The sequence below is a fragment of the Hyaena hyaena genome, unplaced genomic scaffold (assembly GCF_003009895.1).
Source record: "Hyaena hyaena isolate Hyena2069 unplaced genomic scaffold, ASM300989v1 scaffold_116, whole genome shotgun sequence".
Taxonomy (NCBI): Eukaryota; Metazoa; Chordata; class Mammalia; order Carnivora; family Hyaenidae; genus Hyaena; species Hyaena hyaena.
Genome location: NW_024080748.1, coordinates 3,496,218 through 3,511,118, shown reverse-complemented (window position 1 = coordinate 3,511,118; position 14,901 = coordinate 3,496,218). Strand labels below are relative to the sequence as shown.

Genomic DNA, 14,901 nt, shown 5'->3' with positions numbered 1-14,901 from the left:
ACAAATAGCAAGGCATTTTTATGGTTGAATTCCACTGTATGTATGTACATTTTCCTTACCTATCTATCCCATCAGTGGACACGTTTGTTTTCATACCTTGACTACCACACACAATGCTGCAATGAACAATGGGGTGCACAGATCTTTTCAAATTAGCATTTTCATTCTCTACAAACACCCAGAAATGGAATTACTGGATTATATGGTAGTTCTCTTTTTAATTTTTTGAGGAACCTCCATATTGTTTTCCAAAGTGGCTACACCAATTTGCATTACCGCCAATTGGGCACAAAAGTTCCCTTTTCACCACAGCCTCACCAACACTTGTTATCTCTTGTCTTTTTGATAACAGCCATTATCAAGTGTGAGGTGAGAGCTCATTATGGTTTTGATTTGCATTTACATGATGATTAGTGATGTTAAGCATCTCTTCATATGCCTCTTGGCACCTGTATGCCTTCCTTGAAAAAACATCTATTTAGATCCTCTGCTCATTTTCTAACTGGATTGATTTTTTTTTTTTTTTTTTTTTTAGAAAAATTATTGTAAAAACCGATTCTCTTGTCCTGGAACCTTCTTCACATGGAATCAATTGAGCAGGCGGCATTTCGGCATCATATAAAACTGGGTGTTAGCAAAATAAGCAGACTCTGCACTTTAAAAAGCAGCCCTTAACACCACTAAGACGACAAATCTCATACAAGAAAGAAAGCAGTGTCACAGATGGAGAAAGGCAAGCATCAGTTTGAGATTTCCATCCCTTCGTAAATTTAAAACATTTTTCTGTGTCTTCAATGTACTGTGCACTTTTCCAGGTGCTAGAGATATAGTGAATAAGATAAAATTGCTACCATCACGCAGCGTATATTCGAAGGAGAAAAGAGCACTAACCTTTTAGCAGGAAAATACTACAATTTTAGACAACAAGTGCTATGAAGGAAATAAAACACTACAGAGAATAGCTAAGGGTAGTAGCAGAGCTAACTTGGTGAGAGTGGTTAGGAGAGACCTTTCTAACATGGTGACATTTGAGCTACAACTTGAATGATCACTAGAAAGCAGATTAGGGAAGATGTGGGTGAAGAACATGCCAGTCTGAGGAAAGAACGATTTTATCGCACAAGCTTCTTCCGGGAACACAAAGAATTCTGGTGTGATGAGAGAAGAGTGGGCATCAGAAAGAGAAGTAGGAGATGAAGACAAAAGTAGGTAGGTTTTGGTTCACATACAGCCTTACACAGGACCTAACCGGGTTATTATTCTAAAAGGCGAGAGAACCATTAGACTATCATCAACAAAAGAGTGGAAGAACATGACTTACATTTTTTTCATGTTTGTTTATTTTTGAGAGAGACACAAAGACAGCATGAGTGGGGGAGGGGCAGAGAAAGAAGGAAACACAGAATCCAAAGCAGGCTCCAGGCGCTGAGCTATTAGCACCCAACACAGGGCTCGAACCCACGAACTGCGATGGACAGAGCCACCCCAGCGCCCCTGACTTACATTTTTAAAAGCCCAATCTGATCCACGTTTGAAGAATGGATTCCAACAGGCAAGACACCATCGCAACCACTAGCCAAGAGATAAAGGAGGCTTGGACTGGAGTTGTAGCAAGACATGGGTGAACTTGGGATTCGTTGTGAGGGAACACCAGTAAGACTTCCTAACATAATAGATACTGGGGGTGAGTATAAGAATGGGACTGAGAACTTATACATTTTGTGGACAGAGCACAAGTCTGTGGATGAAAGTATCATTGATGGAGATTGGGAGAACACAGTCCTCTGTTCTCCGGATCCTGAACTCTGCAGAGCTTTGTAGTCCAACACTTCAGGGGCCTGATGAATTAACAAGGCTACAGTGAGCTAGCCTGGAAACATCATCAACACTTAACAACACTTTGACCATGAAGAAGTAACTTAAAATCCCAAACAATATCCTAACAAATGATCTTCTGAAAGTGGTTAAAAATTAAAACAGTGCCACTTTAGCCTTTAGTCTTGACCATTGCCCCACATTGATTATCGGGGCCTCCTTCCTGAGCCCCAGAGCTTAACAATTAACCCAGTGGTTTAACCCAAATGCAGTAACCAAGATTTGGATTTGCGCTTTTTCTTTTCTTTAATAATCCCAAGAAGATAGTTAGGGGGAAAGGGAGAGTTGGTAAAAAGAGGCAAGAGTTCAAGAGGGTGGAAGAGCAGGAGCAGATGCTTTTCAACACAGCCCGGGCAAAGCAGCAGAGGCAAAACTGGGACCAGGAAGAAGGCTCATCTCTATCTGCTGCTGGGAAGAAGGTGGCATATGGGTTATTATAAGCAAAGCAAAAGCTAGACAGAGATCACAGACTTGGAAAGATAGGGCATAGGGCATTGGGTTGACAGATAGCTAAGTACGGAAAGATCTATTAGTCATGCAGGTTAAATGGGGAGAAAAGGGATACCCCAGGGTACTCTTATTTCAAGCATTCTGAATCCCTGGACACAAACAAGAGCCAGAGCTTAGAGCTTAGATTCTACTAGCATGAATATTCAACACAGCCTTCTGATCCTGTGCTGTCCAAAGCAGAACTTCAGGAGGCTGAAGCCCAGATTTAAGTATAAATTGGGCTACATATATCATGAAGTTCATGCATTTTATAACAATCAAGACAAGAGTTACCTGATTAATTATTGGATAATTAGAAGTCTAATTAAGCAACTAACTGTTTTTCCATGTATTCCCTCCATCGAGAGTTTAGAGCATCTTATTTCTGTGGAATTGCATATATACTAGCCTCTGCACCTGATAAATAATTACCTCCCTAGCTGTTCTGAAATCATTGTTTGAACTCTGACCTTCCGGCCACTTTCCCACCCCTAGTTATGCGAGAGAAGTTACCAATCCTCTTGCTAATCAGTTGCTGTGTTTCAGGCATTTCAGTGGTTTTGTTACATGAAATTATTAAACTCCTACGAATACAGGCTATTTTATTCCACAACATTTCCTTGAATACAACCCCACTCGTGTTTTTACCAAAAAAAAGAAAAAGAAAAGGACTTTATCATTACAAATATGATCTGCAGCCCTCTGCCAACAATACACTCTGGGAAGAACTGATAAAATCTAATCCTTCCATATAAGAACACTCTCCCAAAAGATTTAATGATGGAAGCCCACTTTCACAAAGTACTGGCCTCAGTGAGCACACACTCTTTAAATCCAAAGATCTTCATAAGCATTAGTGATATAAGTTAATGACGATGATAATGGTAACTGTTGTGATCCATTAGATGTTTAGTGAATACCAGACAACTTGCTAAATTTCTGACATGCATTGTTTCATTATCGTAATTGGGAAATCCAATTTCCCATATTGGAACTGGCCATAACGAAGCACTAATTTACAACTTGCGGTCTGCAAAAGGTCTATTGTGTGGCAGCAGGACCAGAGCAGACTATTAATGAGCCACTCAATTGGCACTTTTTCCAGTAATCTTCAATGCGTGTTGCATTAAAATAAAAAAAATTGCTTTCAGTCTTGGGCAAGGAGTTAAAGGTATCTTTCTAAACCCACAAAACCTTTATCAAATAATTCAGGCAGGGTAAATAGGCTTTGGCTAAGTTATGCAAAAGTAATTGCACCCTCAGATAATTACACCTTCCAACCTTTCAGTGATTTACACAATTATTTCTCATTCATGCTGCATGTCCATCACCTGTCAGTTAGCGCCCTGCTCCATGTTCTCTTCATTCTGAAACTCCAGCTCAAAGAGAAGCCCTGCTCTGGCACACTGCCAGCTTTGTATTAACAGAGGAGAGAGAATGGGGTGCAACCCTGTACTAGCTCTTAGAGCTTCTACCCTGAAATACAAGTCATGTCCACATTTCATTGGATCAAGGAGGCAGCTAGTATTTTAAACAAAAATACACCATTGGAATGGGATGGGGGAAGGGAAGGTAGAGAGTGGAAAGGAGTTGAGTGCTATCTGCACTTCATTTCTCTGAGTATTAGTGTCTGGAGTTTGTACGATGAAGTTCAGTATGGTCAGTGCTGCCGCTTTCCTCACAGATTTAAGTCTCAAAGAGTACAGCATACATAAAAGAAGTCTGAAACATTCAGAGTAGCCTATAAGTAGAAGTTACTATGACTTAATGCTAATTATAGTATTTCCCAGGCCTGGAAGATTGCAGGAAGTATATGACATCACACTGTTCTTCTCTACTTCTAAATAACTTTTACTCCAGCATGAAAACGTTAATGAGACGATTTATACAGGCTTCAAATTCAAGAGGATCATGAGTAGCCCCCAATTGCTACACTTTCCTCAGACGCTGCCTCTAATTTAAGCCAATGTATCAGAAACTACTTAAGAACAACTCACTGAAAATGGCATCGCTGAGATAAAATGCCTCAGCAGACAAGATACATAAAACGCGAAAATCCAACTAAAACTATTTTCAAAGTGGGGAATGTTGGGGCTGAGTTGGACGAGGCAAAATGAAATGATCTCCTGTGAATTGTATCAGAGCTGACAAAAGGTCTTATTACTCTCTATCGACTGGCTAAGAGTTCCGATATCTTCTCTATGGCGGTTTCTCCTGCAATCTCTGTAGAGCAGGAGTCTTTAATACTCTATCTCTGCTACTGCCCAAGGAAGTTAAGAAAATTCAAAGCCTTTTGTGCCTCTTTTTCTACTGAGAGCCTGAATAGGCTTTTCCAGATAGCCTGGACAATGTGTGTAATATTTTGTTTTAATTTGCAAGGCAGTCTTGTTCACTGTGGTTTGTACAATATGGGTCATTTTCACTCCATTTACTCAGAGTAAAAAAATAACTTGCCTGAAGCAGTTCATAAGTATCTACCTCTCTCTAGACTATGGTTAAGACAATGAACTCAGCCTGAGAGTCCCTTGTACCCAGGCGGGCACTTGGTGACCTCTAATCTTGTCTATCAGACCATCACAGACTGTCTGTGGACAGAGGTGGGGAAATGACCATAAACTGCGTTTAACCATAAAAGAATGGGGTAGACCTTGCTTTTTGCCCACCGAAAACCACTCTCCTCCCCTCACTGCCACAGTCCTAAGTGGTTGAGGTAAAGGGCAAAGATCATTTGGTTTCAGGGAAGGCAAATCCCTACCCCAGCTCCCAAGAACTGAACACAACCCAAACCAATAACAGCCTTCTCATTCTCCTTGCCCAAAAGTTGGTCTAGGGGAGAAGAAGCTGCAACTCAGGTCTGAGAAATAGGAGAATGGAAATCTTCTGCATGGTGGCAGGGACAGGGGGTTACATGGAACCTTCCAGGAAAGACTTTCTTTAAATACAAAAGACAGAACCTCACACAGAGAGAGTTTTTAACCCATTCCCCTTCCTTCTTTGCTTGCTTGCTTGTGACACTGGTGTTAGGACACTATGCCCAGGACCAGGGCAGTCATCAGCCACCATAAGAAAATAAGCTCCAGGTCCAATGTGCTGAAGATGGCAGAATGGGATGAGGAATGGACATCTGCTCTAAATGTTGACACTCACTCTACTTTGTTCTCCGTGCCTCCCATCCAGATGCCCAGTACTTGACCCCTGCTTTACTCCCTGAGTTCTATTCTTATACCATACATGGACTCTAACATTTGGTCATTGCTTCATGGGGCTCATCTCCTCCCCATGCACAAGCCCACTGGGACTTGTGGAAAATCTCCATGATAAGAGAGAAATGACTGAAGCTTGAGCACATCACCATTACCAAAGGTAGCACCACAGTGCACAGTGGCGCAAAGCCAAGCACATACACTAGGCTAAAATGAAGCGTGTCCAAGAAAACAGTGTTGTGACCTAAAATCACTCAATATCATTGACAAATAAGGCCTCTCACACAAAGCGCAGATTTACTATTATGAATGGCTACTAATGGAATTGATTCTACACAACTTTAAATGGCATTGATGAAGAATGAATCCGAGTCCCAAAGAGCTTTCACAGCAGTAATTTGCTCCCATATTCGGCAAGTTCTCAATAGCTAAGTGGAGCCAGGAGTGGTGGGTGTACTGGTTCTGCCAGTGGGAGGATCAGGAGTCAAATTATTGTGAGGTTCCTCTGTCATTATTATAATTGTTCACAGTCAATGGCCACAAATAGCAGAAGATGAGAGTAAAATTTTTAGACTATTACTGCTTGTAGGATTTTTCCATGGTTAACGAGAAGGATAATGTTTAATATTTAAAGTTCTGAAATTAATTTTCTGAACAAAAAATAAAAAGCAGCCTAAGATTAAAAAAATAAATATTAATAGGAAGTACTGACATTAGTAGTCCTCTTCTTCAAAACTGACAAATGAGTACCAGGATATTGAAGCATAGATGAAAAAGGGTGCATAAGCAAAGGGGCAACTATATCCTCCCCAATGGCGTGTTTATCTAATCCAGTTCAAATCTATAAAAGTAGGTAGAAGTGGAAAAAAGTTATAAAGGAGAAAGGGAAAACATCTGTTAGTTACACTATACTGTGAATGAGAACCAAAGCGGTAATGAACAGTCTTTTAGAAGAAATCAAAACCAGAGGCCACCCACCAGGTACTGAGCACCAGGAGAGTATCAAACACATTGTCTTAACTCAAGGGGGCTTTAATCAAAGCCAAAAAAATTAAGTGGGGATCAATGATACAAAACAGGATGGGAAAAAAAATTTACCATTTTCATGATGAATCGTCTTTACTTTGTGAATATCTGAGCCACTGGAGAGCCAAACCAATTAGAAGAGCACAATCAAGGATTTACAGCATTCATTTCGTTCAAGACCGCTACCTTACCAACTGAGTACAAGGTTCAATACATTGTTAGTGACTATGACAGGAACGATTGGGTCCAACCAGGACACAGAAACCGCTTCACCATCACTTTGCCCATTAGGACTTCTCAAACTGATGACAGCGAGCCAGTGAGCACCTGAGAAATGGGGGGGCTTGGATACTAGGGGATTACACCAGAGCGGGAGTATGCATTGCTCAAGGTGGAACACTAAGCCTGGAATGACGTGTTCACATAGAGAGAGGACTTGTTCTGCTCTCTAGAGTGGAAATGGAGATCACTGATGCTTGAAGCCACGAACCCCCGTAATGGCATCCGTCCAAGTGCCAACGTTATGAGTCCATCTGTCACTGTGACTTCTAGTAGAGTTTATGAATTAGCAACCCATGAATCAGTCATTTAGAAACCCAACTGAAAAAAAATTCTGACCTTGGCAGGTGAAGAAAAAACCAGTCAGGTATGAGCTCGTGTCGGAGCAACATTCAAAGAGAGGACCCACCCTCTTTTGGTTGAACCTTTGGTTGAACTTGGAAATACTAATTCACTCAAATAAGACAACAGAACGTTATGTGTTTATGGTTTTGTCAGTGGTTGTTACATACAGAGAAAGCAGAACATAGGATCTAATATGGCCCTGCCGCTTTTGTTGCTTTGCTGTGTTTGAGAACTACCTTCAAAGGTCTGGCTTTCACATGCTACTGAGAAGCCTGGATAAACCAGGAGAACAGAGCACCCAAGTAAGTCGACAGAATTTCTGGTGAGCCAAGTGAGACCTTTCAATTTCAGCCATGTCTACCAGGAGTACATTTCTCACAAATGACATTATTTAACAGCGTACTTACCTTCGCAGTAGGCAGAGTCTCCCTGGACAGAAATGTAGCCATTCTTGCACTCACAGGTAGCTTTTGTATTCCAGTTTTTACACTCTGAGTTTTCACCACATTTAGGTCCTTCTGCACAAAAGTTATGACCTAAAAGAAACAAATAAAATTTTACATCGGAACAAATGACTTGCAAATAATAAACCATGAATTATCTTTAATATATTGGCACCACGTGTGAAAACATACACTGGCAATATGAAGAGTCACCTAGGAAGAGGGTGGAGAGTAGGAATGGGAAAGTGGACTATCACATGCTTGAGAGGTTTTTCCTTAATGCTTTTCAAAGTAAGTTTCTGCCTAAAAGCTTTTATCCATACTGACCCTGAATCCCCTTCCCACCACTTTCTTACATAACCAGTCTCTTTATAGTCGCCATATTGCAAAGCTTAGGATTCATAGGAAATATATAAAATGTGACTATTAATGTATAACAAATACAACCAGATGATCATTATTCTTGATTATACCTCCACGAGTCCCCTCCCAGCCATCAAAGAGGATGATCCTGAATTTCAGATTACTCCCTTGCATGTTTTTATTGTTTACCATACATATGTACTTAGTTCTAAATAGATCATTCAATCTATGCCCACTTTGAACTCCACATGAAAGAAAATTATATTTTACATAGTCTCTATGTATTTTTTTTCTATTCATCCCTGATATTGCCTATAGCTACAGTTTACTCATCAGTGCTGTATAATATTCGGTAGCATCAATATTCCACCATCTATCCAATACTACAGGTGAGCATTGAGGTTATTTGCAGGTTTTGAATTACAAACAATGCGGCAAGAAACATCCTGGAGCATGCTTCCTGGTGCATTCTTTTTAAACCATGGGTTCAATATTTACTTTCCCAACACTCCTTCTTGAATCTCAGACACTCCTTCAAGGATAATTGTTTTTCTCCCTAAAATACCCTTTACAAATTCCTTTAGTGAAGATATTTTCAAAGCGACAGTACTCAATCTTAAATTTGTTTAAATGTTCTCTTTGTATTCTTTACTTTTACTGTAGGGTAAGTTCATTTTTGTTTCTTCTTCCTAGGATTCCTTGGGATTTTCAGAATCTAAAGGTCAAATCTTTCATCAATTTGGAACATTATCAGGGAGTGACTTTTCAGACATGCTCTTCACCATTTTTTCTTTTCAGAACTCCAATTAGATTAATGTTATTCCTTCTCAAGCTCTTCTCCAAGTTACTTAGCCTTCCTTTCCTATTTCCACTCCCTTTTCTTTCGGTGCCAAATTCTGTGTAACTTCCAGATGTATCTTTCTTCTCTTTTGGTCTAGGTCATAGTCCGTTTCACTCATCAATATCATTTTTATTTCATTTACAGATTTTCTAGAATTCTTATTTTTTCTCCTTGGTCAAATCTCATAGTCCCTTTTTTATCTTTCAATTTTTTAAATTTTTTTTTAGAAAAAAAATTTTTTAAATGTTTATTTTGGAGAGACAGAGTGCAAGTGGGGGAGGAGCAGAGAGGGAGACAGAATCTGAAGCAGGTTCCAGGCTCTGAGCTGTAAGCACAGAGCCTGGTGCAGGGTTTGAACTCACAGACCATGAGATCATGATCTGAACCAAAGTCAGATGCTTAAATGACTAAACCACCCAGGCACCTCTTAATTTCCTTTTTTTAAAAAGGCCTAGGAGGCATGTTTGTCGTACATCACTAATTCCAGGATCTTCAATCTTTGTACATGTGATTTTGTGGCTTGTGGTTTTGCTAAGTATCGTGCATGACTTAATGTTCTTGTGTTTTCAGTGATTCCTTAGTTTGTGAGCTCATATTTTTCTTTATAATTTAATCTGTGAGAATTGAGATTTGGGTTTTAAAATAGCATTTCTTCAGAGAAGATTTGTGTTTGGTTCTGTCAGGAGCCCAAGGGAACTATCAACCCAAGGTCACTTTATATTTTGCTTTGTGGCATGGGGATTGAGCCACACAAGGAGACTAAATTCAGGCCCTAAACTTTCAGGAATGCAATCTTTTCTCCTCCACACCCCTTTATGTAGAGTCAAGACTTACAGATGAGTCTTCTTTTGCAAAGGAGGGTTCTCCTCGTCACCCAATGAGGATTCTCTCCTCAAGGTTCTTGATTTATGCATCTCACACCAGCCCCAGGCTTGGTCTCCCATCTCCTTGTCTATTAGGAGGCAGTTTCCAACACCAGGGATTAGACATTGTCCTCAGGGCAAATCCCAACTCCAGTGTGCTTGCTTATCTCAATGGAATCACTTTTTTCAGTATTTCTGGGCTCTAACTTTTCCCCTTATTGCCAACTCCACCAAATTTTGGGAAATTTATGCTGCAGCATGTTTAGGTGAACTAGGAGGAACACGTTACTCCTGCCACAAAAGTTCATATACAATAAGGTTATGAATGTGCTTTATCAACTTGAAGTCAGTACATTTTTGTGGACGATATTGCTAGGTCACATATTGTGGTCTCATAGACAGGAATGGTTCCTGGAGGCAGGAGATTTAATTTCTAATTCAGGTTCTGCAGCCACAAACACAGGCAGGGACAACATCAGTGATTTTGAGACTATTTCTTAGCGTCTGGGGCACAAATGAGTCGTCAGGTAAGGCTCATGTCCCCCACCCAGGTTTCAAACAGAATAGCTCTGCTTTTATATTTTCACATATTGATCCTGTGAACAATAGCTTCTGGCTTTAAACAAGATAAAAATCATTGTATTATGTAATCTCCGAGTTTACATCCTTTCGGTGATGGCATTCTGTACCTTTTTTTCCTTTGAAATCGCATTTTAAAGCAAAAGAGATTAACTATTATTAAATAAGATGATTCACATACCTACCAAATGCTGGGCATTATACTTCCTAATATATGTGGAATGAGTTAAACTGGCTACTCCATATAGCACATTTAGAACAATCCTTAGTACATACTAAGAGGTCAACAAATGTTAGCCACAAAGCTGAGGATTATAAGGTTGACAGCAATGACTACAGTTCAAAGCAACTTAGTAACACTGCTCCCCCCTTCATTTCTAGATAAGGAAGGAGAAGCTTAAACTCACTGACATCTAGATGGAGATGCCAGGGTTCTAAATTAGGTCTGGTGAACTCCAAGGCCCATGTACTTTTTACCATATAGCCTATATCCTCACAGATAACAAAACTTCGGGATAAAAAGTGTAAGATGTAGCTGTTCTTTAGGACACCAGAGAGTGAATCCATAGACTTAGGTGAGCACAGTATCATATTCAGCCTCACTACTTAAAACCTGTTAACGGCCCCAATCAAAATCAGAGCAAACACTTAACTTGCTGGAAACGTGTAACCTCTGTCAGTCAAAAACACGGCTACCAGGGCTTCTAAAGTCTTACAATAACCATTACAAATAAAAAGCCTGGAGATTTTGCTACCAAAGGGACCATTCTTAGACATCTTAGCTCCTACTGCCAGAGAAAGGGGCTGGACTTTCCTCTCCATGTCAGATTTGATCGATAATTAAGTTGTCATGTTTTCTTTCACTGTGAAGTTCGACTCAAGGTCATATGTGCATCTATTATGACATGTATTCTTCATTTCTTTTCTCTTTCCTTCCAGGAGACTGCAACTGTCCTTTTCCTTCTTCATGCACTTGACAGGCAGGAAAGAAGCCACTCAAACACTGTTGATGTCCCAGTGCATCTCTATCAAGCATATGCCACGTCAATTCACAAAGCAGGGAGTTGGGTAAATTGTATTTTCAAGGACAGTGAAGGGCCTATGGGACAAATCAACCTTAATGTCAAATCTATTTTGGTTGGGACTGGCCATTGTGCCAAAAGCATGTGTTTAATTAATTAACCCAGGTCTTCTTTCAAGCAGTATTTATTCACTGTCTGCTTGCCTTTCAGCAGGAGTGAATAATCAATACTTATGGGGCATCTACTTCTGTGGACTGAAGCACCACGCAAGTTTCTAAGAGAAAAGTAAAGATGTTTGAGACATGGTCTCTGCCCACAAGGAAATTACAAACTAAAGCAAGACAAGCCAAATATAGGGGTGGTATAAATACAAGGCAATCTGTGTGTAGTGAGATGTGAAGAGTAAAAATAATCAGTGTTTCAGAGAAGGAGAAATCACTTCTAGATGATTCAAAACTTGACCTTGAGTTCATCATGGGTAAAAACATGAGAAGGTTTGGGTCCAAATCCTAGAAAAAGGAATGGGACTCCAACCTCATGAGGAAGAAGGATATAGTTGGAGAATGTCAAATAATCTGGCAGAGATGTAGTAATAATAATAATAATAATTGACACCAAATGGTAGGCACTCAGCTAAGTGTTTTTACAGGCATTATCCCATTTAATTCTATTAACAAGCTTACAAAACTGAAATTATTATTTGTACATTATAGATTTGCTGCTTGGAGTTTGGAGAAGTTAATCATGGAGGGTACACAGAGCCAAAGCCAGGTCTGAGGTCAAGGTTATCCATCACTATGTTATTTCATTGTCCTTGCAAAAGCAACAAATTCCTAAGCATTCTAACATCCAAAATATTAAGAAGATATCCTTTTTGCATGTGAAGATTCAAACGGACTACAATTTAGGTTACTTCTCATTCTCAATGTATCTATTTTCCATGAAGTAATTCCAAATATTTACTAATATTTATTTAATTTTGAGAAGCAGGGAGGGACACAGAGAGAGAGGGGGACAGAGGATCTTAAGCAGGCTCTGCACTGACAGCAGAGAGCCCAGTGCAGGGTTCAAATTCACAAACAATGAGATCATGACTTGATCTGAAGTCTAACCATCTGAACCACCCAGGTACCCCAATTCCAAATATTTTTTTTAGAATTTTTAAAAAATTTTTTCTAACATTCATTTATTAATAGTTTATTGTCAAGTTGGTTTCCATATAACACCCAGTGCTCATCCCCACAAGTGCCCACCTCCATGCCCATCACCCCCCTTCCCCTCTCCCCCACCTTATCAGCCCTCAGTTCTTGGCATTCAAGAGTCTCTCATGGTTTGCCTCCCTCCCTTTCCCCAACTACTTTTCCCCTTCTTCTCCCCCATGGTCCTCGGTTAGCTTCTTCCTAATCCACATATACGTGCAAACATATGGTATCTGTCCTTCTCTGCCTGACTTATTTCGCTCAGCAGACACCCTCAAGTTCCATTAATGTTGCTACACAAAGCCAGATTTCATTCTTTCTCATTGCCATGTGGTATTCCATTGTATAGATAAACCACATCTTCTTTATCCATTCGTCCATTGATGAACACTTAGTCTCTTTCCATGTTTTGGCTATTGTGGAGAGTGCCACTATGAACGTTGGAGTACATGTGCCCCTATGCATCAGCACTCCTATATCCCTTGGGTAAATTCCTAGCAGTGCTATTGCTGGGTCATAGGGGAGTTCTATTGTTCATTTTTTGAGGAACCTCCACACTGTTTTCCAGAGGGTCTGCACCAGTTTACATTCCCACCAACAGCGTAGGAAGGTGCCCGTTTCTCCACATCCTCGCCAGCATCTAGAGTCCTCTGGTTTGCTCATTTTAGCCACTCTGACCGGTGTGAGGTGGTATCTCAGTGTGGTTTTGAGTTGTATTTCCCTGATGAGGAGGGATGCTGAGCATCATTTCATGTGTCTGTTGGCCATCTGGATATCTTCTTTGGAGAAGTGTCTATTCAAATCTTCTGCCCATTTCTTCACTGGATTGTTAGTTTTTTTTGGGTACGGAGTTTAGGGAGTTCCTTAAAGATTTTGGATACTAGCCCTTTATCTGTCATTTGCAACTGTCTTTTCCGATTCCGTCGGTTGCCTATTAGTTTTATGGATTGTTTCCTTTGCCGTGCAGAAGGTTTTAATCTTGATGAGGTCCTAATAGTTAATTTTTGCTCTTAATTCCCTTGTCTTTGGGGATGTGTCAAGAAAGAAATTGCTGCGGTTGAGATCAAGGAGGTTGAAAATACCCTATCTTCAATCACCCTAACATCTTCAAAATCAGGGTCTATGTCCGATTTATTTCTCTCAACCAAAGTTACCCACACAAGGGTAATTGGATAGATGGCCTATAAATGGATGGACACACAGCCAGCGGGAAATACGGGAGGGTAAATTAACAAGTGAAGGGAAAATGAATGAATCTAGAGTGGCATTTAATGCCTCCACCCTCTTAAACCAACTGGAAGGCAAATATGTCTGGTTAGCTAGTTACCATTTTTCTTTTTTATAGAGGTATAATTTACATCTTATAAAATTCACGTATTGTAAAGATACACCTTGATGATCATTAATAAATATATACAGTTGTGGAGACACAATCCAGTTTTAGGACACTTTTACTGACATCCTCATTCCTTAAACCTCACTCCAGTGTCAGAACATGCAAACTCATGAATCCTCAATTCTCCACATTTCAGAATCCTTTTAAAGACTTTGTCTTTCTTATCTGATGTGTCTCCATAGCATGACATTGGGATACAGATTCTTCCCTTCCTGGATATCAGTATTCACTGGTACCTGCAATGTCTTTAACAAGTCCTCTAGCTAGCCCTTAGCATATTTTTCCTTCAGCTGGTTATCAACATAATCTGACATACGAGACTATCAAAGTCACCTTCTTGCTTACATCTTTTTTTTCCAGAATTAGAAGCTGTGACCAGACTGTAGACTTCACACACAGCCCCAATATTCAAGTTCTTTTACTTGACTATTTTTAATAAGTGACTGAGCCTCCAGAATTATTCTCCTATAACAGAAGCACACAGTGAGTTCTTCAACTAGGACTGGCCCAAATACAGAGAACATCTTAATTATAAAAACTGCTATTTATTGACTTCTTCCAACATGTCAGACATCGTGCTAAGCATATTAAACACCTTACTTCACAAAACCCTTAACACTCCTAAAAATTACTATTATCCTCACTTTACACATTAGGAAAATGTGGTTGAGACTCACTCTTTTATCCAAGTTAACACAGTCACAATCATGATTTGACTCCGAAGTTCTTGTTAAGAACGCTAAGGAAATAATTCTTATACAATTTAAATACCTGGAAGCTTAGCTTAACTAATGCTTACATTCAGGGGATCTCAACCTTTCTGTGTCCTGTAAAATGTTTCTAAAAGGGTCCACTTAGGACCCAACCGCAGGTTCTACCCATCCGTTACCAGCAAAAACTGAGTGTAAAGCAATGCTTGCACTCCATCATTTCTGGCCCCTGGTTGAGAACATCTACCCTTCCCTAGAAATAACAATA

General features: G+C 40.0%; 1 protein-coding gene across 1 annotated transcript in view; it reads right to left on the bottom strand.

Moving 5' to 3' along the window:
* Positions 1-6,780: 6,780 nt before the first annotated feature.
* LOC120234781 (protein kinase C-binding protein NELL1-like) overlaps positions 6,781-14,901 on the bottom strand; it is a 241,379-nt gene continuing 233,258 nt past the window's right edge. Inside the window, exons 12-13 of the mRNA XM_039236746.1 lie at positions 7,625-7,753; positions 6,781-6,944 (exon numbers count right to left, since the gene is read on the bottom strand). Coding sequence (XP_039092677.1) covers positions 6,781-6,944; positions 7,625-7,753 — 293 coding nt within the window. The remainder of the gene's footprint in view (positions 6,945-7,624; positions 7,754-14,901) is intronic.